Below are 25006 nucleotides of genomic sequence, written 5' to 3' on the forward strand. Positions count from 1 at the left end.
TGTTTCAGTGTTATTTTTATTTGCTGTGAGTTGTACGGTAGTGACTGTAAAGCGTATTCAACCGTACAACAGTTGTGTTCGAAATTTAAATGAAGTTTTCGATTTGATTTAGTGTGAAAAATTAGTCTGAGCTCTGTTTGTGTCAGCGGAGGAGTAAACCTCCTGTCCACACAACGCCCTGATGACGTTTATGGCGCCAGAAATCAAGGGTTCGTAGAGGAAACAGTGTGCGTCAGCTGGAGGAGACGGCGCGTTATTTGTATTATGTTGGCGATATTGTAAACGTAACAATCGTGGACAGGTTTCTCCACCGTTTGTGGTCGTAATAAAGTCAAGATGGTGGTCCTACGCAGCAGCGGTGGTGTCGGCGCTGAACCGGTGGCCGCTATTCCAAAGAGAAGAACGACGGAGCTGGAAATGAGCCCCGACTTTCTGTCGCTGATTCCCGCGTCGCAGAGAAAGTCCGCCCGGGTGACTCGGTCCTCTCGGTCCCTGAATGACAGCTTCAGCAGCCCCGAAACCAACTTAATGAATGTGAGAACATGCGAGAATGGCACTTGTTTGGACGATAAGTTGTGGTTAATGTTAACTTAGGTGCTACTTTAGCTAACGCGCCAAGCTAACTAGCTCAGCCTCTGCAGCATCGCTGCTCTGTCCTTCAGGTGTAATAGAAACTTTCTTTGCGCTGTTGTTGATACGAGGGTAATGGTGATTAATGAGTTATGCAGTCATCTTACACAGTAACCTAGTGCTTTTAATCTGTTTGTTTCCCGGTACTGTAAATATCAAACACAAAAATGCTGAACAATTATAAGTATAATTGTTGTATCTTCCTTCATCCCTCACTTTTCAACCTGGATCTCAGACCCGAGAAACTGATTATAATCAAGACTTGTACTTTCTATAAAGTTTGAACTTGACTCAGCTCAGGTATGGGATATATATATACTTTATAAAGTATTTCTCTATACTTTATCTCATAGTCTAAATATTGTATTCACCTGGTTATTTGCCCATTGTCCAATCTAATCTATTTTTGAGTTTTCATCAATTCGTCCAGTCTTACTGTTTGTTTTTTGCAATATTTGTACTTTTGCAATATTCAACCACCATCCACTTCTTTAACTTCATCCACTACTAAACTTTATTAAGTGCAATAGTTCACTTCTTTCCTTGTAAAATTCCTTTTACTTTCCTGTCATTTTAATTTACTTTATTTCTTCTTCCTGATCTCCTTCCGTTGCCTACGTTCCTTTGTTTCTTTGCGTATATTAATATTTCTTTCTTTCTATCCATTCTCCCTCCCTTTTCCTTTTCATTCTACGCCTCTTCCTTCCTTAAAGTAATTGCTTTTTTAATGTTTTATTCTTCAAACATTGTAGCTGTAGCAATATCTACCATAAGTTAATACACTTTTTGTGTTTTAGATCAGAACATAAACACAAACAGTGAAAGTTGTGACTGGAAATGTCTTAATTTTTTACATGGAAAAAATGTGCAGGAACCCTGATTTTCCAAGCTGTGGAAAATAAGGGAATTGTAGGGAGTCTAGATATCTTGAATGTCCTTAATGAGATTAAATCATCTTTTGGTTTAAATATAAACTTAAGCTCTCCGTAACTGTCTCAGGGTCACAGGAACATGAAGCAGGACGATGGAAGTGGTCTCGGTCATTCCCTGAGGAGTCGAGGACAAAGAGTGAAACTGGAAGTTTCTTTTGCTGACATGGAGCCCAAGACCAGCTCTCCTGTGGATGAAGACAAAGCAGACGGCTGCTGCACCAGGTGAAACGTTTGTTTATTCTACATTTGAATTCTTCCAACACAATGATCTCATAAACTTTGAAATGTCTTGCTGCTGAAATGTGCTATACAAATAAAATTTGATTGATTGATTGATTGAATGATCTGATTTGTGTTTTCTGTTTCTGATGACCAGGAAGTCCTCCAGGCTGCAGAGGGAAGCAAAACTCTCTGGTGAGGAGCAGCATCGCACCACTGACTGTGTGAAAGCGTTCTGTTTAATGGATGGCTAACCCTCGATGTAATCCTTCCTGCCAGATGTTCCAGATGAGGCAGAGGGGTCATCCACTCCCAAGAGGAGTCGTTTTAACCTGCAGAGCCGGGGAGGGGACGAGGAAGAGGAGGAGGATCACTCGGTTCGAAGAAGCTCCAGAATCACGAGATATAGACTGAACTCCCGCAAACAGTCGGCGCTCTATGATCGCCTCATTACCAAGTGAGTCGAGCAACATCCAAACCAGTTCTGTCGATTCAGCCCGCCTTTATTTCTCTAATTTGATCTATAACATTCATATTGACCCATAATTGTACTGAATGCTAACTTTACAGTGCCATTCAGAAAGCATACATAACATGTATTTGTTGGCATTATATGTGATGTACACAAACAATCACCTAGTTTTTAAATAGTTAGTAATGTTTTACAATATTTGTACAACCTGGATTGTTGTGGAGAAATGGCGTTAAAAGAGGCAAAAGTTGTCTCTTTTGCAATCTGCCTAAAGCCATTTGGAGGACACAAACTAGATCTAGGTCTGTCGTCACTACAAACTTTGCTGGAAAAAGAAATTATTGCATTAAAATGATAATATTGTCGTTTTTGAGACCGTTTTTCAAGAACCATTTTCAAGGGTAGTGAAGAACAAAGCTTGGCTTCAGCCTGCTCATTTTTATTGTAAATTATTGGTTTGCAAAATAGCGATTTATTGTGTTTCCTTCCTTTGTAATGTTGTAAATTTGCCAAAATAAAACTAATCCTGATCTGAAATATAATAACGCCACACTGGTGCAAGTACGCCCTCTCAAAGATTAATAAACTTTAATTTCTAAAGAACAGTTAACACTGGAACTGAAAGACATTTCATATAAATAACCGAAAAAAAAAGGTAAATAAAAACCAAATGTAACCAAAACCATAAATATAATGGTTACGTTAGATTATGAAGTCTAATGTAAACCGAATTGTACTTCAAAAAATATCAATCATTTGACTCTGACGGGGGAAAACAGGTAAAACTACCAGTCAGGACCTTTGGGATTATTGAGCTCGTTTGAACTTTTCAAGCAATTTTTAATTAATTTATTGAGACAGGCTTAGCCGGAACTTGGCCTCTTTGGTTTACATGCAACATGCGGTGCAATTCAACCTGAAAATAGGTGGTGGCAGTATCATGCTGTTGAGATGCAGTTCTTCAGTAGGATGGACCTAAACGGAGAGCAATACTGGGAAAAACAAAACCTTGTTAGAAACCTCAGAAGACTTGAGATCGGAAAGTTCACCTTCCAGCTGAAGAATAACTGTAAACATGCAGCCGGAGCTGCGATAAAATGGTTTAGACCAAAGTATAGTCATCTGTTAAAATAGAATCAAAGTCACGATGTAAATCAAATTAAAAATATAAAGAAAGAGGAGACGTTTTGTTCTCTGAGCGTTAAGAGACATTCCCCACACAAAAATAAATCTTTACTCTGATTTCTTCTCAGCACCGCTGAAGCAGTTCTCCAAAAGATGGACGACATGCAGAAAATGAGACGCCGGCTGAGGAGCAGAGACAGAGAAAATACAGAAGAGGTGATGTTTTTTTTATTTATTTTTTTTCTTTTACATTGCTCCTTGAGTTTGAGCGCTCCGCTGCATCGGTCGTTTCAGGTTTTTTATGTTTCGTCCTGACAGGTTGGAGTCTACGGCTCAGGCAGAATGAGGCGGTCCCTGAGGACAAATACCAAGAGCAATAAAACCGAGGAGAAGAACCAAGGTGAGGAGAGGAAACGAGGTGGAAGTGCTTCAGAGACGCAGTCGGTACATGCCGGGATACATCTCGGCGTCGGAAAGACCCGATCGGTTTCATTTACTTTAAATGAACCTCAACTTCCTGAAGACTTTTATGTCCTTATTTACACGGTCTGTTTGTGTTTTCATTCGAAACTCAAGATGATGAAGAAGATGATGACAACAGTGAAGTTGGAGAAGATGAAGAGGAGGAGGATGAAGACGGCGAAGATGACGACGAGGAGGAAGAAGAAGAAAACCACCAACGATACGACTTCCGGCAGAGGAAGACTGTAGTTCTCTACCAGGCCCCGTTAGATGGTACCGCATCTGTTCAAAGGAATCACTTTAATCAATTATTGATCTCTGAAACTTGCATGAGTGTCTGTATAAAGAGCACGGCTTTTTAATGATCAATCTAAATGCGAGATAGAACTACTGCTGAGGCTTACCAACAAGCTCTTTGTAATAAATAGTTGTAATGTTCTTCCAGAACCGCGGGAGCCCAGGAAACGCAGCATGTACTTCAAGGAGCACTCGTCTCCTACGAGGCGGAGGTTCAGGTTCAGCTCCACGGCCCCCAGGAGCCCCTATAACCAAAGGAGAACCAGCAGGTTGGTTTTCTATTCGTCTGGACGTTTTTTCAGACTTTTAAGTTATCAGAAGGGTGCGACGGAAAAGTTTAGCGGTTTTAAACTCCTTTGACTGTAACCTCTGCAAAACCAGAAACAGGTAGCTGACCCATGCCTAGATCTACTTCTCCTTTATTATAAAATGTTATCCCAACTTTCCTGAAGATCTCTACCAAAAATCTCTCCAATTCCTATTTGTCTGTTTTTTGTTGTTTTTTTTTCTCATTGGCTTCCCTCCCAACCTCTGGAGTAGTTCTGAGAGGTAAGACCTTTACTGTGTCTTTGTTGGGCTCTCGGTTTGTCTTGGGGTGCTGGATGTGTTTGTTGGCATTGTAGGTGTTGGTGATGGGCTCCTTCTTCCTTTTAAGCACTTCTGTTGTATTAATACTAATGCTATCTTAATACGTCTGAAAGGATTAATCGTGAAGAATACGTTTTTGAAATAACCGTCAACTAATTTAACAATAATCGATTATTCGTTAATTGTAGTTTACAGACTCAAAAAAAGGCCATTTGCTGAAAAAACGAGCAGTAACTGAGCCAAAGCTGTACATAGTATATCTATATTTTTCTTTTTTTTACCCTCCCAGGGGGTCTTTTGTGGGCTCTAGTGTCCCTTATATGATAGTAGGCTGACAGGAAGCAGGGAAGGAGAGGGGGGAAGACATGCGGCAAATGTCGTCGGGTCCGGGAGTCGAACCCGCGACGGCTCAAGGCCTCCAAATACGGGTCGCGCTAACCGCTACGCCACCACAGCACGACCCTATATTTTGCATTTTATGTGAGATAAAAACGCCTTTGTTTGCAATTATATTTTACCCAAAACTTCTTAAGCAGTATAGTTCTAGCTTCGCCTGGTTCAAATTTACTACAGAAATGCTATGTTGTTGCATTTTAGGTAATAAAATGTTTTTCTTATCTAAGACAAAAATGATCTGAATTACTTGTTCATTTGCATTTTTTTAATGCATTTCTAGTGTTGAATAAAAATGTTAATAAAAAATCAGTAAACTGCCAATTTTTTTTATCTGATTAATCATCAGAATAACCGATTAGTAAAATAATCTTTAGTTGCAGTCCTATATGTTAGGCTGTCGCTGGAGTCCAATGCATCATATTGACTGTTACCCAGGGTTGCACAATACAAGGAAAACATACAACATGATCATGTTGGTGAATGTTGCGATGCCGATATGTTTAGGCATAAACGTATTTGGAATTGGAAACAGGAATTGTTGGATCAAGTTTAATGGTCGGTATGTTGCCTTGTTACGGAGCGAGACAGGAAAACTAATTTAACATCTTTTCTACCTGACAGGAGACGACACGCCATCCACAGCAGCGACTCCACATCGTCTTCCTCGGATGATGAGAAATTCCAGAGACGAAGGAGTAACAACCGGAGCAGGTCGGTCAACAGGTGAGAGAAACAAAAACTGATGAACCCAATTCTTGATTTCTATTTTGAACCTCATTCTTGAATTTTTAGCACTTGACAATGTGTCATCTGTGACTCTGTGATTACATCAGATAGAATCATTAAAATTTTGCGATCTAATGGGGTTTTTTTGTTTTGTTTTTTGTTTATTTTTCTGAAGATGCCTCCCTATGAACCTCGTGAAAGAAGACCTGCTGGGGATCCAGAAAGACAGGATGAAGATCGGAGCCAGCCTCGCTGACGTTGACCCCATGCACATCGACAAAACGGTGAGCTGCAGGAAGGATGAAGTAATGCATCCAAATGCTAAACTTATTTTTTCAGCATTTTGAATGTATAGTTACAGGGTGGGTTTAGTGTGAAGCATAAGTAAATATTCATACTCCTTGTTTCATAATGGCTACAAACGTTAATGTATCTCATTGTGATTTTAGTTGACAGACTAACACAAAGTGGTCTTCACCAAGGAAATGGAAATGAGATGTATAGTTTTTTTTTTTCTTCTAACGGAAAAAGCATGGGGATGAACTCCTGACAGAAGTTTGTTTCTCCTGCTCCAGGTTCGCTTTGACAGCATTGGAGGGCTGAGCAGGCACATCTCGGCCCTGAAGGAGATGGTGGTGTTCCCTCTGCTCTACCCAGAGGTGTTTGAGAGGTTCAGAATACAGCCACCGAGGTAAAAGACATGAGTCCTGTGGAAATGGGAAAATAGCGCTGTTTGTTGGCTGAATAAAAATGCTTCAAGACGGAAGCAGTAGTGTAGTGAACTCTGATATCCATGAATTGTTCCAAAATGGTAAACTCTGGTGTTTATTGTCTCTTCTTGGTATGTTTTATGTCAATCGTTTTCCTCATTCGTAAAACATTTTCCTCATTCGTAAAACGTTCTCCTCCGCTTTACTGCCATCATGTCTCCTCCACAAGCATCATTTCTGTGACCCCTCTTGTTTCCAGGGGCTGCCTGTTTTATGGCCCTCCAGGCACCGGGAAGACCCTGGTAGCCAGAGCGCTGGCCAACGAGTGCAGCCAGGGGGAAAGAAAGGTGGCCTTCTTCATGAGGAAAGGAGCGGACTGCCTCAGCAAGTGGGTGGGAGAATCAGAGAGACAGCTGCGGCTGCTGTTCGATCAGGTAAACCTGAGCTCTTTAAATGACATTCTCTTTTCATCATTGTATATTTAATTAACAACCAGTTAGAAAAGAAAACACTTACCAGTAATTTGTCATGTATAATCTGACTAAATAAAGCCAGTTTGTCTCCTACAGTTATGAAGTCATGGTGACTGTTCCTGTGTTTGTTTCAGGCCTATCAGATGCGTCCGTCCATCATCTTCTTTGATGAGATCGATGGTTTGGCTCCAGTCAGATCCAGCCGGCAGGACCAGATCCACAGGTTTGGGTTCTTCTTTTGATCCAGCTGTAGGTTTGAGTGGAACCTAAACATCAAACTAGATGCAACTCCATATCCTGCTGTTTCTACGCTTCTTTATAAGGAGAGGAATTAGAAACCTGAGGATTTGTCGTTTAAAGTTTGCTCCTGTGTCTGTGTAGCTCCATCGTGTCGACCCTCCTGGCTCTCATGGACGGGTTGGACAGTAGAGGGGAGGTCGTCGTCATCGGAGCTACGAACCGCCTGGACTCCATCGACCCAGCTCTGAGGAGACCCGGACGCTTCGACAGAGAGTTCCTGTTCGGTCTGCCAGACAGAGAGGTGGGGAAGTTTTTCATCAAGCCAAAAAAATGTGCTGGGCGATAAATCGGTTTTATCAATTAATCAAATTTGCTGTTTCTGAAGATTTACATTTTGGAAAATTGAGATTTTCATTTTGACTTATCCACTTGTAGCTTTGTAGCGTCCTTGAACCTGGACTACAAAATCTTAGTGAGAAATAAAAATTGTGGAAAAATTGTAGATTTTATTTTTAAGTCATATTGCCCAGCCCGATAGTGACAGCAGCAATAAAACAAAACATCAACAACAATCACCTGTGTCTACGCATTGTAACTTGAAATAACTCTTGTAAGATTTTATGCTTTGTAGATCATTTTTGGTTTTTTGTCAAGTTTTATTTTTCTTTCTGCTGTGTAACATTTAAAGTTGATTTGAAATTTATTTTAAGACAAAAAAGTGTCATTTTGAAAGAAAATGGTTAGTTTTGAAACTGTACATTTTTTTATGTTCAAAATGTGCTGTTAAAGTTTTGTTTCTGGACACTAAACATCTTGCTTCTGTGTAATTCACAGGCAAGGAGGGAGATTCTGAAGATCCACACCAGGCAGTGGACCCCTCCACCCTCTGAGGCCTTCCTGGAGGAACTGGCAGAGAAATGTGTTGGTATGTTTTTATGTAGAGGCAGGAAACCTTTGGAGCAACAACAGAAAAAAACATTCTTTCTTTTTTTTTTTATTTAAATACTATACTGATTTACAAGTGTCATCCCCGTCTAAGGATACTGTGGAGCAGATATCAAGGCGGTTTGCTCCGAGGCAGCATTGTGCGCTCTGCGGCGCCGCTACCCACAAATCTACTCTTCGTCCCAGAAGTTGGTTCTGGACGTGAACTCCATTGTCATCGCTAGCAAAGACTTTAAGTGCGCCATGTCCAAGATGGTACCAGCTGCCCAAAGGTAGAGCAAGGAAACTTTGTTTTCTCCATCGGCTCTTAATCCTGCAGACGTTTTGTTGAATTCTTCCTCTTGGTCTTCAGGGCGATGGTGTCACCAGCGAAGGCCTTGATACCTGCCATCCGGCCTCTGCTGAACGCCACCCTGCAGACGGTTCTGCACACGGTGAGGCGAGTCTTCCCGCATGCAGATCAGGGACTGAAGAGGAAGAGAGAACCAGGTGCCTTTTGTTTGTTTTGGTATTTTGTCCACTACAAAAAAGAGCATCAACTTTATTATCATTCTGTGTGGTTCTTTGTTTGCAGATGTGGGCTGTGGGACGTCAGATGAAGATTTGATGTTTAGTGAGGAAGAGGAGGGTGACGTCGTCTCCAGTGGGCCAACCTCCCAGTCTCAGTTAAAGCTCCCTGCCACCAGCGGCCTGCTGGACCTCAACGGGTAAATCAGTCACGCTGCCTCATAAAATAACTTGAAAGTATTTATTTACTTGAAGTATTGTGTTGAGTAAAGCGTAAGGCTGAAAAGATGAATCGGATTAATAGTTATGAATCGATTACTGAAAAAATTGTCAACTAATTTGGTAATAGATTAATCATTATTTGGAATTTACACAATAAACGATAAACTGCCATTTGCTGAAAAATGACCCACAGAGTAGTCATTAGGCCAAAACTGTACAAAGATTTAAAAAATAATGTTTTGCCTGTAAATATGCTTTCCTCAGGACTCCTCAAGTGGAATAATTTCAGTTTCATCCAGTTGAAGTTGCGTTAAAAAGTCATTAATTGTTTAATCCAAAAATTAGTCATTAGATTATTCCAACACTATGTTAATGTAAAGTGAAGCATAAAGCCTGAGCTTTTCACATGTTGATGGTGAAAGTATCTTTTAGCTGCAAATGCATCCTGTGCTACAAATGATTAAGCGCTCACTAAAGAAATAATGCATTCTTTCATTTTATGCACTAAAATGTTTATTTTCTTATTTAAAAAAGGAATTGAATTATTTGTTTGTTTTCTTTTAGTGTATTTTTAATATTGTATAAAAAAGCTTTAAGTGTTTGTTTTTTTTATCAGAATAATCAGGGTGTTGCAGCCATAGTAATACATCATTTAAATATAAATATTTCCTATAAACTGTTATAATATGGGATTATCTTTAGTGTAGCCGTTAATAATAGCCTTGTACGATTTTTGGTTAAATGTCTAAAAGTTACTCCCCGTTGCAACCCGTCCTTCCATGTAGGAGCGTGCTGAGTCAGCCGACGTCGTACCGTCCCAGGCTGCTGCTGGAGGGCCGGCCGGGCTCGGGTCAGAACTCCCACCTGGGCCCCGCTGTGCTCCACGCTCTGGAGAAATTCACAGTGTACACCCTGGACATGGCCGTCCTGTTTGGAGCCAGTGCGACGGCCCCCGAAGAAACATGCGCAAAGGTGAGAGGGAAATTTTCTGAATGCACTCTGATGTCAAATATTGTCATGAAATATGTCTGCCTTCTCACATTCAAACATAACATTATAAACAACGCTCTAAAAGTCACAGATTCTTTTTTTTTTTTTTTTTTTTGCAGCCTTGTCAAATTCAGTGTGTCTCTTTGGTAGACCTCACTGGCCAAAATGGCTGCCACATAAACTGTAGTTCATGGGCCCCACTGCCTCTCATAATAGCAAATGGGGACAAATCTGTACTACAGACAATCTCGTCTTACATTCATCTGAGTGCTGGAAAGGTGAACATGTGAACTTCAAGTTTAAACTGTTTATAAAACCCTCCATTAAGTTTGCTGCAATAAACCAATTAATCACATGAAAAATTAATACAAGCTCGCCGGTTGCCATTTGGATGATTGTATGTTTTTCTCATGTCTCTTTCTACCAAAAACTGGATGGCAGAAACTTTCAGTCTGGTGCGTTGGTCTCAATTTGCCTGTTTTGAAGGCTAACTCTGTTTACAGAGACTCCAGTTCCCATTTTATATGTTTTAAAATGTCTTCCGGTGTTAAATGTTTAGGTAAACTATTCCTACAAATGTATTCTTGCGCTATTATGTCATTAACATTATATTACTTGAAAATCATCTCAAAGCAACAATAACCTATATGCCCAATCGCAGCTCTCTCATAAAAATGTATTTTTTTTGTAGTATTTTTTTTTTCCTCGTAACATGCCTCTCTCCCTGGACCAGCACTGGAGAATCAGGGTTCAATAATTTCTTAAAAGAAAATTCAGTTTGGCATAAGCTGAACAATTCTGTTTTAATAAACAGACCAGGTATATATGGATATCTTGAACTTTTTTAGTCGTCTAACTTTTCCTGACTGAAAAAAAGAAAACGATTTTTTAAATAGTTTCTAATAACCTGATCAACCAGTATTTGCTTGGCTTTTTTTCTTTTTGCTTTAATGTCCAGAATCCATTATAGTCGTACACTGACTCTTCGCGTCCTGCTTCCAGTGAGTCTGAATAGCACAACCAGGAACTGATCCAGTTTGATGCTCCCCAGATTTTTGTTGAGGCCAAGCGAACCTCTCCCAGTATCCTGTACATCCCTCACATCGGCCAGTGGTGGGAGACGGTGGGCTCTGCGTTAAGGGCCACCTTCCTGAGCCTCCTCAGCTCCGTTCCTGCCTTCTCTCCCATTCTGCTGTTGGCCACCTGCAGCGTCCATTACGACCAGCTCAGCATGGAGGTACGCCGCTGCTGCGTTTCTGGTGAGAAACGTTTATTTTATGAAAATGAGATATTAATCTGCCGTCATGTTCTGCGTTCCAGGTGCAGGAGCTGTTTCGGGTCGAGTACGGGGAAGTTTTCCGTGTCCCAGTCCCCACCAGCCAAGAGAGAAGGGACTTCTTTGAGGATCTCCTCCTCAACCAGGCTGCAAAAGCTCCAGTCTCTAAAAGAAAAGCTGGTAAGAAAAAAAAAAAAAAAAAGAAAAACAGGGTTTGTTCAGGTGCTTGAAAGGTTTGGAAAGTATAAAATGCTTGACGGTGCTTGATATTCAAACTGCACAGTTTGTTGCAAATGGGAATCTAATGGTTTTTTTTTTACAAAATGTTATTTAAAGTTGAAACCTGATATTTTCATACATCCAATAAAAACACAGATAATTATTTTTTCTCAGTGACTGAAGTTAAATCAGACTAAACGTTTCTTGTTTTGCATCAGTTATAATCACCAAAATTATTTCTATTTGCCAAATGCCAACATTTTTTGTGACTGTCTTTGTATAAAAGCATTTAGTTTTAGCTGGAAGGTCATTTATCTTAACACAATTTGTTTGGATTGTTTCAATGTAATATTTCTAACAACTCAATGACTTATTGATCGTCCTACAGTTTACACATTAAACAAAGTTCTTTTTTTGTGCTAAATTTGTGTTTTGTTCTTGGACCAGTCAGGTGTATAATGCGTGTGTGTGTGTGTGTGTGAGAAAGAGAGAGACTTTTCAAAACTTAAAATTTAAGACCTTGTCAGTGCTGTTGAATGTGGAATGCCATCACAAAAATTAACAGTAATAAATTATATATAATAGTGAATCAAATGTCCTTTTTTAGTTTTAATCTTCAAAGTGTGGTGCTGGAAAAGTTTGAAATTCACATTTTAGCTTAATTTCATATCTTCTGAATCCTCACTTGCCAGTGCTTTGTGCGTTGGAGGTGCTGCCGGTGGCCCCCCCGCCTCCGCCTCGACAGCTGACGGAGGAGGAGAGTCGGCGGCTGGACGAGCAGGAAGAGGACACGCTCAGGGAGCTGCGGCTGTTTCTGCGCGACGTCACAAACCGCCTCTCTCAAGACAAGCGCTTCAAGGCTTTCACTAAACCCGTGGATTTGGACGAGGTAGCCGCCCAGGCTTCTCTCCTCTTGTCACTCTCAGTGACATATTTCTCCCCAGAAGTTTAGCTTATCCTCTATAAACGGCGTCACGTGTGTTGCGCAGGTTCCGGATTACGCCGAAGTAATCAAGAAGCCCATGGACCTGTCCACGGTTCTGTCGAGGATTGACCTTCATCGATACGGCACGGTCAGAGAGTTTCTCCAGGATGTTGACCTCATCTGGCAGAACGCCCTGGAGTACAACCCAGACAGGGACCCTTCAGGTACCAAATATACACAACATGTGCAAACCAACACAGAGTGGAGCATAGGAAAAAGGAAGCAGTGTAATTAATCTTTACAACAACAACAAAAAAAAAGTGCGGCATAGAGTTTTATTTAGCGGCAATCCAGTCCAACCAGTTGGCTTCAGGAATGAATGATCCAATTGACAAATAATCCATCTGTGTGATTTAGACTCTGTATGAATACAGCTGTTGTGTAAAGGTTTTTTAGAGGACATTAAGGAACAGTTTGATCCATTAAGGGAAAAGAGGAAAAAAGTATGACCCAACTGCAAGCGTGCCGAGACATGGCTGCCCGCTTGAACTAGCAGTGCAAGCGAAGAGAGTAGCAAAAAGAAACGGATTAATGAAATGCTGTCAAACATTTTTAGTAAACAAAAATGCTACTCTATGATTTCTTTTTCTTATAAATGTGGAAGCAGCAGCATGCGAAACTGAATGTGTGGAATAAAAGTCCTGAACACCATCTGGACAGTGAAGAAAACCCCCCAAAACTCTGAGACTTAGAAATGATGTTAAGGTTTTCCTTCTACCTGGACAAACGCCCTACACACATAGCCAGAGTGATTTACGTTAGTGTTTTTGTGTCGGAGTCAACGCCTGAAACTAATCGAGAATCTGTTTTGAAAACTGACCTTCTGCCTCCACTCAGTCTGACTCAGCTAGAGCTTTTTAGGAAAGAAAAATAGCTAAAAATGCCTAGATGCACAAAGTGGTCAAACACATTTTTGCCTCTGGATCTTCTAAATAGAGCTGCTTTTCATTTTCCTTCTCTTCTCATTTACACACGACTTTATGTTGCTTGAGCAAAGAAAATCCTGCTGAAATACATAAGTTTGCTGTTGTAAAAGAGAAAAGTTTTTCAAAAGAGGCTTTATAGATTTTTTTAAATTATTATTATTTTTAAACGAGCGCACTCTTGTGCTACCGTGTTTCCTGCAGATCGGCAGATCCGTCACAGAGCATGTGCGTTGAAGGACACCGTCTACGCCATCATCCGAGAAGAACTGGACGAAAACTTTGAGAAGATTTGTGAGGAGATTAAAGAGTCTCGTAGGACAAGGGGTCAGTATGTGGCTGCTTTTCTCCCACAAGTTGCCACTTAACAGTTGGCTTTTAGGATCTTAGAAGTTTCTAAAAATTGCTAAAATGTGGAATTATGATTATTAATGTTACTTAAAATGAGGCAAACACGTTAGTTTTAGTTACTGAATAAAAGTGTGATTCAGGCAGGCTACAGACAAAGAACGCATTAGTTTGATCTATAGTTTAAACCAATTGGCCCATATTATAAAAAAAAAAAAATACATGAACATCACATTTAATTTTCTTTTAGAAAGAATTGTATTTTATTTTTATTTGAACCATTTTAGGTTGCTCCACGGCCCGGTTCGCTCCCTCTTTCTACCACGTCCTTCCTAAACATCCCAGATCTGCTGCAGGTCCCAATAATTTCCCCCCACAAAGTGAGCCGGTTGAACCCACTGTTGCTGCTGCCAGCAATACAACAGTTTCTGCTGTTACGACACCCAAAAACACAGGTAACAACATGCTTAATTAAAAGGGGAAAAAACCTGCATCTTAAAAGTTTTCTGTGATATTTAAATATTTTTCTGTTGCCTCAGTGCATAAGAAGAAGCGTCGGAGAAGCCGCTGGTCCACTGGGTACATAGCAAAGAAGAAGCCCTCTTCGTCCCCCCACGTATCCAAGGACAACGCTTCCGATGAGGACGAAGACGATGGAGATGATGAGGACGAGGCTGGGAAAGAAGGAGCAGCAGAGAAGCCCAACGGAGGAATTAAAGAGGGTCTGATGGACGTCGAGCCAGGAAGTGCAGCAGATCAGGAACGTAGTTCTGAGCCAAACGGTCAGGAGGAAGAGACGGAGAAGGAACCAGGTGCTGAAGAGCAGCAAATCCGACATGACGAAGACGGACCGGAGAAAGACGGCGAAGCTGTCCAGCATCAGTCAGAGCAGTCTGAACCTTTCACGGGAGGAGACGCAGACGAGGGCGTCTCTGTCCGCACGAAAAGGGACGACTGCGTGGAGGGAGAGGGAGACGCTCAGAACGCCATCACGGCAAACATGAGTACTACCGATCAGTCCGAGACGCAGGTGGAGAGGAGTCACTCCGCTGACCATCAGAACAGCAAACGGGTCACAGGAGATGAAGCAGAGCTGGACAAACCCGCTGAGCCCATGGTGGTGGATGCAACAGAAACACCCACCACCGATGCAGTGGCCGCTGCCAGGAGCGAGACGGACACAAGCGCAGGTTGGTTATTCTTCATCATCTTACAAACCACTGAACAATCTGAAAAGTGTGGCATGCATCTGTATTCTGCCCTTTCGCAGCCGATACTTGGTAGAGCCATCTTTTGCAAACTGTTTCAGCTGCAAGTCTTTTAGGGAGTGCGTCTGACAGCTTGGCACAATTTTCTGGACCTCCACAGATTCTCAATTAGATTTTGATCTGGACTTTGACTGGACCAATCTTTATGCTTTTTATATAAACATGCGGTGTCCAAACCTTTTGGACACCAAATCGAAAGTACTGGGGCCAATATTGTTTCACCAGTTAAAAACAAAAACATTTTGTTTTAAATATTCTCTTTACTCTGTAATGAAAAAAAATAAGACATGCAATATTTAATAAAACCAAATAAAAAAAACAGAATGAAAGAGAGTCTCAGATGTTTCACTTAATAAGACAGAGGCACAGATTCATAACTTTTTGAATCACATCTTTGTGTTTATTTATTTATTTTTAGTCTACTCCCAGCGACAAAATTTAGAACTTTGTTTAAAAAAACCTTGCTGTATTCAGCCCAGCTTAGTGAGTGGGTGTATCCACGCCTGTTTTTACGTCAAGACTCACTTGATCTTTGTGGCCCCATTCAACTATAATAACAAGAAAGAAAAAAACATGGCAAATAAAAAAATAATAAAAAAAGGTCTTGAGGGGTGTGCTGTGGTGGCGTAGCGGTTAGCGCGACCCGTATTTGGAGGCCTTGAGTCCTCGACGCGGCCGGCGCAGGTTCGACTCCCGGACACGGCGACGTTTGCCGCATGTCTTCCCCTCTCTCCTTCCCTGTTTCCTGTCAGCCTACTGTCATATAAGGGACACTAGAGCCCACAAAAGACCCCCTGGAGGGGTAAAAAAAAAAAAAAAAGTCTTGAGACGTTCACAAACCATCTGAATTCATCCAACTCCATCAGTGTGTGCATCTCTAGAAGGCAAACACTGGTCATGTTTGTAGGTCCACTAACTTCTGTTATTATATCACATAAAGTCAATGTGTAAAATACATTGAAATGTGGTTCTTTAGAAACAATTTTTAAAAAAGTAAATAAAAACTCCTGCAAATACAGTTAGCCCGTTATCAGCCAATCAGATGATCAGATAGAATCAACGTCCTATTTTCAGCCCCCCTCTGCCCCTTCACACACTCGTCTGTTTGCCTTTGGGACTCGACTCCCAACACAACTGGCATCCATTGCTTCAGGTCTTGCAAATGGGATAGTGATGCAAACAGTAACATTACTGTGAGATAACAGATTTATACATACTAATTTGTATGTGCCTGAGTGGTTTTTCGTTCCAACTAAAAAGTAAAGAGGTGCTGTTCTTATTTCCTGAAAACACGCCAAATAAACACTCACTCTAGATATTGTTAGAAATCAAGGAGGAGATTAAATGGTGCGTATCAGTCAGCGTGCCTCTTTTGTTTCTTGCCCCAGAGAGAAACGTGAGACGGATGACCCGTGCCCTGAAAAACACGATGCTGCAGCAGCACGGGATCACAGTGGACAAAGCTCTGCAGATTCTCAACGAGGAGAATCCTCCTCTGGTCGTGGACCGAGACAAGTTAAAGGTTTGTGATGTCACAAAAAACTGTACTCTGATGGGGGGGGGGGAGCATAACAACATCTCTGATTGCCTTGATCCGTTTTTTTCTTCCTTTCTTTTCAACCAGGGGCTACTAGATAAAGTAGTGACAAAGACGGAAGACTATGAAGTCTACAAGCTGGAGAAACTCTACGCTCTGCTCTGCCAGAGCATCTACAGACACAGACTAGACTACAACAAAACAGGACTGATGCAGGTTAGTTTGTCCTTTTTTATTGATTTAAGAAGAGCACCATAGGTCAAAACCTGATATTCTGTTTTTGAGTTTTATTTCAAGTCCGACTTCTGTGATGTTGTTCATGGGTTAACGTATTTCATGCTAAGTAGTCGTATGTGTGCGATTTATTTTCTTGTTTTTCTCAGGAGTTGGAGCAAGAGATTGAAGACTTCTGATTCTTAAGAAGAAAAAGAAAAACAATCTTTTTCATACATGTAAATATTCAGACAACGGTCCTATTTTTTTTGTAGAAAATGATTATATCTGTGATTTAGCTCAAAGTTTGTATTACTTGTTTATATGTAATTAAAGGGTTTTCCACCTGTTATTGTGCGCTTTCCCTTTGTTGCGCGACAAAACGTTTGTTTGAACAGACTGCACTGTCGCTACTGACAAAGAAGCTTTTCTCAGTTTCTAGAAAATCCTTTTTTGCACTTTACTCAAAGCAAGACTGAATTACAAAGTATTTGTCGAGGATGTGCCACCATTGTGTAAAGTTTGATATAAACGCATATTACTGGCATCACTGTTTAAAAACATTTACAGCACTGCAATGAAATACAGTTTGCAATGCAGAAGCATTAACTTCCACTGCCAATTTTGAAAAACGTAGCCTTTAATTAGAGTACATTTGAATCTTTGAAAATATGAAATGGATCATTCTGGAAACAACTGGGTCATTTTTGAATCTTTGATTTCTATTTGCCTTTTTTTGTCTTTTATCACATCCAACGATGACCCAATTTCAGTTTCCTGTTGACCTTTGGCAAAGGAAATGACACAGAGATCCTCCTCTGTACTTCAGACAGCATAAAGCGCTTTTCCACATATATATTCCATGCTACGGATACCAGGATGACTTTGTTTTTGTCTTGGCTTCCATCTGATCAAAGCACATAGTTCCAATGTAAGCCAGAGCAGAGTTTAGTAGATGTTTACGTTTGTGATGGTAACACAGAAAATAGCTAAGCAATCAGCAGCAGCATCTAATGGCGGCTATGGAGATTTGACAACCTCAAGATGTCAATGTATTGAAATTTACCAAAAGTAACCTTTGATTATTTTTGTTTCAAATCTATTTTTACTGACCTGAGCAGAAAACCACTTTTAAATTCCACTGTGGGTTTATCCAACTGCAATAAAAATTAGTTTTAAAAGCATCTTTACCAGGAGTGCCTGTACATAAAGCTGGTACTGTAGCACACATTTCTGATAAAATGCCTAAGAAATAACTTAACAGCCACAAAAGGGGATCTATTATATCGGCTTAAAGTGTAAAAGATCAAACTGAAAACATGTCTGTAAAGTTTAGTAAGGGATATTTTCATTTATTTCTGTCAGGAATCAATGGTTGCATCAGGCAGTGTGACAGTATGAGTGATTCTAGTGAAAGTAGGTCAGCAGACTGGTGACCTATCTCTTTCTGGACGTGCTCAACGGAGACGATCTTAATGAAAAGCAAATATTCTCCACCTGGTCAGGTCACACACAGAACAGTTCCTGTTGGCCCCTTGATCTTTGTCACATTTGATCAGGTATTGATCTAAATATGGATACTATCGATTGAGTCCAAGGTGAATATTGGTATCGGATGGATACTAGCATGATGAAATCACTACTTTTGTTTAAAGTGTCTCTTCCATATGTTCTGCAAATTACTCGAGTATTCTCACAGAATTCATGTTGCAGGGATCAAAATACCAGATAGTTTTACTTATTTATTTCTGACCTTTGGAGTGTTTGCAGTCAAAATGTCTGCTTTCTTTCAAACACAATTTGTTTAATTATCCTATAAATGCAGTTTTGAAAAAAAAAAATCTTACTGCAGCTCGAAAATGTGCACCTAAGGAAAGATGTATACCTCAAACCTCAAATATGAATATGGCTGAACATTAAGTATTGAAGGGAAATATGTGTTCCCATTTATATTATATGCAAATTAAAGACTCGGTTATAATCAGGATATGAAGTTATTTCTGTCCTGCTACATTGTTGTCTACTAGTGTAGTTAGTTAATGAAAAAATATTTGCCTAAAGTCTCTAAGCACACAAAGATTTTATGCAAATCTTTATTTGCCTTAAATAAAAATCTTAGGCAAATAAATGTCTTGATTTATTTATTTTTTACCCCGCCAGGGGGTCTTTTTTTGTGGGCTCTAGTGTCCCTTATGTGACAGTGGGCTGACAGGAAACAGGGAAGGAGAGGGGGGAAGACATGTGGCAAATGTCGTCGGGTCCAGGAGTCGAACCCGCGTCGAGGACTCAAGGCCTCCAAATACGGGTTGCGCTAACCGCTACGCCACCACGGCACGCCCAAATGTCTTGATTTATTTGATCAAAATCATAATCAACAAACTGAACCCGAATCAAGTTATTCAGTTACTTCGATTTTTTTTTTTTTTTTTAAGTATTGGTATTGACGATACTAGCCCTGTATTTGTATTGGATCAATACCAAAATGTACAGTATTGCAAACTTCCACCTCCAAAACAGCTTCCCTGCTGAACTCCAAATTCCCCCGCAGACTGGCGCTGCCACCACCATGTTCAACCACAGCACGGTGTAGCCAAAAAGTGGTTTCAACCAGATCAGACCATCTTCAAAGCATCAGAGACGAGGAGGCAGAACAGAAATGCATGCCACACTTTTCAGATTTCCATATTTGTAAACGCTTAAAACAGTTTGTTTTTTTTCTTTCTCTCCTTCCACTGCACAACTATGGTGCACATTGTGTTGTTCCGTCACGCTAAATCTTTCTAAAACACCTAAGGTTCGGTTGCCAAAAGGAGAAAAAGTTCAAGGGGTGTGAATACTTTTGCAAAGCACCGTATACTAACTATAGTGTACTCTTTATATATATATATATATATATATATATATATATATATATATATATATATTATTTTTTTTTAAATCATACTAAACACACCGAGGCAGCCAGCCTAATGTAATGAAAAGCAGCAGCAAGGAGGATCACCTTGGCTGAAACTAGCAGCGTGTCCTTAAGTAGCTCTCAGGTCATGTAAGGACATTTTGGCACCGAGCCGAATCGGAAACGAACGCGTTTACGAGCCTGCGCGCTGATTGTCCAGCTCCCAGCCCCCTCCCCGAGCCCACCGTGACTAACTCATTCTGAAACACGGCCCGTATTTGCATTAAAGTGGGCATTTTTTTGTCCCCCCCACACCCTACCCATTAACTGCTAACATTTTTAAGATCCCCCGGAAAGTCGCCGCGGAATGACGTCAAGACGTATTACATTGAATGATGACGCTGTTTGATCATTTAAAAAAAAATTAAAAAAAATCAGCCGTTAAAATATTTGAGAAATAGGTCATCAAAAAAAAAACAAAGCGCCGGGAGATTCTTTCCACGAACAGCTACGACGAGCCGAGTGAACTTTTATGAGGAGCCGCTTTCTGCTGGGAGATAAACCTGCCCGGAACAGCAGAGATGTCCGGTGTTTCCAGCATCAGCAGAGGAGGGCTGTAGCCGTTAAAGCGGTCCGTCTGTCTGTCCGTCTCGGCTGGCTCTATTTTATTTTATTTTATTTTTTTATAAGGGAGATCCATCTGCTTTAATAACTCACATAGACGCCGCAGCCGCCCCGGCCGGGCTGAAAGCTTTAGCCCGAGGAGAAAGGAACACCGACGGATACCGACAAGGGACCATCTGGAGGCAGCTCTGCCGAGACCCAGGAAATCTCTCCTCGCTTCGCCTCTTCAAGCCTGGTAGCAACACAGGGCGCATTACTGTAGTTCTTGTAAGTTTACCGCCAGACCTCATAATGACCGGCCCGGCTAACACGGGCTAGTTGGCCCGCCGCATTAAAACGCTCCTCTGTCGCTGAAAAACAGCCTTTCGTGTTGTCTTTGTAACATACGGCCATGCTTTATTGCTACTTTAATAATAACAAATGAGCTAGCTGACACCTCCACATTTTCGAGGTGCTGGTGTTAAAACCTCACAGTGGTAGCAGTGTGAGCACACAGTAGTTATATATTTATAAGCAGTGATACATTTTGACGCTATTAAGTGATAAAAATGTGACCCAAAGCACTTTACAGTGTGTTTATAAAGGCATTGGTTTACACATTGGGCATGTGGATGAAGCAGTGAAGGGGGTCTGCAGTATTTCTCCAAACAGCCTCCTAAACAAATATCTATGCTTGTTACTTAAGCTATACCACACTATCCTGAACTGTGCATATAAAACAATTGGATTTTGTAATAATAAAAAAAAAGTTGAATATTTTGTTGTTTTTTCATGAAGTGAAAATCATATATTATAAAGATTTCTTACACAAGGTTTCAAGACTTTGTGTCTGATCTTTTTCCAAACATGTAGCGAAAAGCCAATATTCAGTGACTCAAAAAAGTAGAATATAACATTACAAGATCAACAGAAAATTGCATATTAAATAGAAATGTCTAAAGTATGTTAATTTCTACCCACTCAGTACTTGGTTGGGCCTCTTTTTACATAAATTACTGCTTCGATGCGGTGTGGAGTGGACGAAATCAGCCCTGTGGGTCTCCGGAGGTTCAATGGAAGCCCAGATTACATCAATAGCTGCCTCCAGGTCATCTGCATCTCTTGGATCTGGTGTCTCTCATCTCTCTCTTGACAATAACCTTACAGATTCTTTATGGGGTTCATGTCAGACCAGTTTCCTGGCCAATCAATCACAGTGACACCACGCTCATTAAACCAGCGTTTAATGACTGTGGCAACTTCACACTCGACCTCAAGCGACGTCGAGTGTGAAGTTCTGCTGATTCTGTGCCTCTCCACTCTTCCTACAGACTCTGGCACCTTGATTTCCAAACGAAATGCAAACTTCATTTCCAAATGAAAATAATACTTTAGATCACAGAGCTACAGTCCAGTTATTTGCTCCTTAGCCCAGGTAAAACGCTGCTGACCCTGTCTTTGGTCCAGAAGTGGCTGGACACGCAGCCTGTAGGGGTCAGCTGTGCGGAGTGGATCTTGCAATTCGCTCTTAAGATTTCTACCCTATTTTCTTGAATGGATTTAGTTTGACAGTTTTCTTGAAGCTGTAGTTATCCTTCCACTCAACTTTCTGTGAATAGGCTTGGATACAGCAGTCTATGAACAACCAGCTTCTTTAGCAAAGACCTTCTGTGGCTTACCCTCCGTCATTGATGGTCTTCTGGACAGCTTCCAAGTCAGCAGTCATCCACATGATTGTGTTTCCTAAAAAATATTGAACTTCATATTTTTTTAGATGTACCTTTAGATGACACTCAAATGCAGGTGTGAAAATCAGGTTTTCCATGCAAAGGAATAACTTAAACCTAGTAATATGAAGATGTATTACAGTTTTGACGGCCTACTCAGTTTTCCTCTACGCTATCCAGCATGTCAGAGGCTGAAATGCAAGTTTAGTCTGTGCAGCTTTATGGCCAGTTGGCTGGACGATCTTCATCTTGGCCAATGCTTCACTTCTGCTGCCAACCTATGCAGTTTATTTATTTGCGATTTTCTTTTTGGTCCATTTCTGTCACGACACAGTTCTGAAATTTCATTCATAATTGTATTAAGACGGTGTTAAAAAAAAAAAATCTTCCATTTGAGTTGGTGAAACCTGCAGAAACCCTGAAACACCTACTATGTTACACTCATGTCCATTCCCACGCAGCTTCCAAGCTGTCGCAGGAAGTTAAGGAAATAATGAATTCGATTACTGAATCCCAGTGAGGGGAGGCATGTATGCGACCTTAACATGTTCTCCTTATTTGTGTTTTCCATTCAGAGAAACAGGATTCCAAGAATCCAGCTCGTCAACTCACTGTCCTGCAATATGTGAACCTGGACAGCTCGGCCGCAACACGAGTACGAGTCAGTCTGAATCGAAGATGTCGAGCCGCCGGAAGTCCACCACGCCTTGCATGGTGCTGCCTTCGAACGTGGTGGAGCAGGAAGCCGTAGAGGAGAAGCCGGAGAGAACAAAGGAGGACGAGGCAGGGGATGAGGAGGAGGAGGAGGAGGAGAGGAAGGGGAAGGAGGCGACGGAGGAGCTTGGTCAGGCGGTGGTAGTTGTTCCCACTCCACCGGACTCAGGTAAAGCCCTCACAGAACTGAGTGACTGTGGAACTTTGTTACTCAGATATAGAGAATTAAGATACGAATGTGAACAGGGTAGAACACGTCAAAGTTAAGGCCTGCAGGCCAAATCCGGCCCACCGTAGCTATTTTCTGTGGCCCTTTAGCTCAGGCGTTTTCAACCTGCGGATCCAGAAATATCATGCGACTCTTAATAAATTTGCTCAAAAATGCTATAAAATTGGTGTTTTAAAATGTAAAGTTAATAAAAAAAAATACTAGTTGTTTTCATGTAACAAATCCAAATAATTTTCAATAACGAAGGATATTCTCTTTTTAAAAAAGTAATTTTTTTTGTCGTTTGGCTGCCAAGTATGAGCTTTTTTTCTATTAAAAATTATACGTACTATTGAAAAATTGTGTTCACTCCTTTTGTGTGAAAAAAGTTTGAGAACTGTATTTTAAAACCTAAAATCATGAAAAATGCTTTTGTTTCAAGCCATTTTTTTTTTTATAACCTAAGCTAAATAGGCCCCAAAGGAAAATAAGTGCAGAACATTATTATCCCCCCCTGCAGATGAAGCCGGCGTCTACAGCGCCGATGACCTCAAAGTCGTCGGCTCCACGCCGAAATCCAGACCGAAAGATTCGCCGGAGGGCCCGAGTTGTGATCAGACCGCGCAGGAGCCGCAGAGCGACTCGGCCGGGGCGGGAGGAGCGGACTCGACTGCGGCTTCGGCCATCTCCCTGAGCAAGACCCCGATCATGAGGATGAAGACCAAGTCCGAACCCAAGAGGATCGCCGTTTCCCTCAAATCCACGGACGAAGGAGCGGGGGAGGGCGCGGGGGGAGGAGGAGGAGGAGACGGGGAGCTGGGAGGGGAGCAGGAGCCCATCGAAGCCCCGCTCGGACCAATGACGCCCGTGGAGAAGCTGCTGCACGACTCCATGAAGTTCGGAGGAGGGGGCCTGCTGGTCAGCCCACCGTCAGGGCAGCTGAGAAAATCTTCCATTTTAAACCCCACAATTCTGCCTGCTGGTCTGGCACAGGTAGAGAAAACCTCAAAGATTTACTGCTTCTTTATTTAAGCAGGAAGTGTTCATACAGCTTCAAATTTATCACTTTACGTCCACGCCTTTCTTTTTACTGGGATTTTTTTTTTTCTTGTGAAACCTTCTAGTGGAAGAGAAATGATACGTGGTGTTTAGGGCTGAAACGATGAATCGTGTTAATTGGGATTAATCAGTTATTGAAATAATTGGCAACTAATTTAGTAATCGATTAATCGTTAGCTGGAGTATTCAGACTCAAAAATAGGCCATTTTGCTAAAAGACCAACAGATTTAATGTTGTAATTAAGCTAAATCTGTCCAAAAATATACACATTTTGCATTTAAGATAAAAATGTACTTATATTTTACCCAAAACAATTATATATTTTTTTAGCTTCAGAAGCATCCTTTGTTACAAATGATCAAGTGTACACTAAATGAATACCGTTATTGAATGGTAGGTAATAAAATATTTTTATTTAAAAAAGGAATTTAATTATTTAAATCTGTAAAATGTGCAGATTTTTAAAAATCCGATTAATCAGTTAATTGTCAGAATAATCGATAGATTAACCGATTACTAAAATAATCGCTAGTTGCGGCTCTAAAATTAGTATTTTAGTATAAATACAGTGAGTATATGTGTTTTGTTTCACATTGGAACCGTTTCATAGAATCCTGATAAAATCCATCAAAGTTTGTGGCTGTAACATGACAAAAGGTGGAAAAACTTGAAGGCCTGTGAATATTTGTGCACTGCTCTGTTGTAGAACCTAAAAACTCACTTTGAGCTTTGGGAAAAGGACAGATAATTCACAGCTGATTCAGTGTCTTGTTCAGGGGCGATACCTTTTCCTCATACCTTTGATACTAAATAGCAAAAATCGGCAGCAGCTGCTGTGTTTAACGGTTTTCGCCCTCTCTGTCGTCACGCCAGGTGCTTTCAGCGTTCCAGGCCCAGCAGAGTGCAGCAGCCGCAGCAGCGGCCGTCTCTCAGTCCCAGCTGCTGATTCCTCTGAGCAGCATCCCCTCCTACAGTGCAGCTATGGACTCCAACCCTCTTCTGATCAACACTTACAGGAAGTTTCCTTACCCCTCCCTGGCAGAAATAAGCAGCCTGGCATCACAGACGCAGTTTACAGAAGAGCAGATCAAGGTA

The 25006-nt window shown here is 41.1% G+C and overlaps 2 protein-coding genes and 1 non-coding gene across 5 annotated transcripts in view; all 3 read left to right on the forward strand.

Moving 5' to 3' along the window:
- The first annotated feature begins 165 nt into the window (after positions 1-165).
- On the forward strand, positions 166-17055 carry atad2 (ATPase family AAA domain containing 2). 2 transcript variants are annotated; one of them, XM_028009932.1, is made up of 30 exons: positions 166-534; positions 1630-1784; positions 1939-1976; positions 2061-2238; positions 3507-3594; positions 3697-3778; positions 3955-4113; positions 4286-4406; positions 4678-4686; positions 5743-5844; positions 6023-6131; positions 6423-6538; positions 6817-6991; positions 7165-7253; positions 7412-7571; positions 8105-8195; positions 8310-8487; positions 8568-8704; positions 8790-8922; positions 9730-9916; positions 10986-11171; positions 11255-11390; positions 12122-12318; positions 12419-12578; positions 13542-13664; positions 13973-14140; positions 14225-14875; positions 16342-16475; positions 16578-16706; positions 16874-17055. In XM_028009932.1, the coding sequence occupies exons 1-30, from the start codon at positions 337-339 to the stop codon at positions 16901-16903; spliced, it is 4419 nt and encodes a 1472-aa protein (XP_027865733.1). In that variant the 5' UTR covers positions 166-336; the 3' UTR covers positions 16904-17055. The 2 variants fall into 2 exon arrangements, with proteins under 2 accessions (XP_027865733.1, XP_027865740.1); XM_028009939.1 differs by lacking the exon at positions 4678-4686.
- On the forward strand, positions 10049-10182 carry LOC114142420 (small nucleolar RNA SNORA5). Its single transcript, XR_003595006.1, has one exon. It is a non-coding gene; the product is annotated as a small nucleolar RNA SNORA5 (small nucleolar RNA).
- The window catches only part of zhx1 (zinc fingers and homeoboxes 1), a 22454-nt gene continuing 8684 nt past the window's right edge, over positions 11237-25006 (forward strand). The window contains exons 1-5 of one of the 2 annotated variants that reach the window (XM_028009950.1): positions 11237-11247; positions 19738-20490; positions 22505-22812; positions 23372-23844; positions 24785-25003. In XM_028009950.1, the coding sequence (XP_027865751.1) occupies positions 22608-22812; positions 23372-23844; positions 24785-25003 (897 nt within the window). In that variant the 5' untranslated portion in view covers positions 11237-11247; positions 19738-20490; positions 22505-22607. Of the gene's footprint in view, positions 11248-19655; positions 20491-22504; positions 22813-23371; positions 23845-24784; positions 25004-25006 lie in introns of those variants that run through there. The other variant, XM_028009956.1, reaches the window with a different exon arrangement.

The sequence above is a fragment of the Xiphophorus couchianus genome, chromosome 3 (assembly GCF_001444195.1).
Source record: "Xiphophorus couchianus chromosome 3, X_couchianus-1.0, whole genome shotgun sequence".
Lineage (NCBI taxonomy): Eukaryota > Metazoa > Chordata > Actinopteri > Cyprinodontiformes > Poeciliidae > Xiphophorus > Xiphophorus couchianus.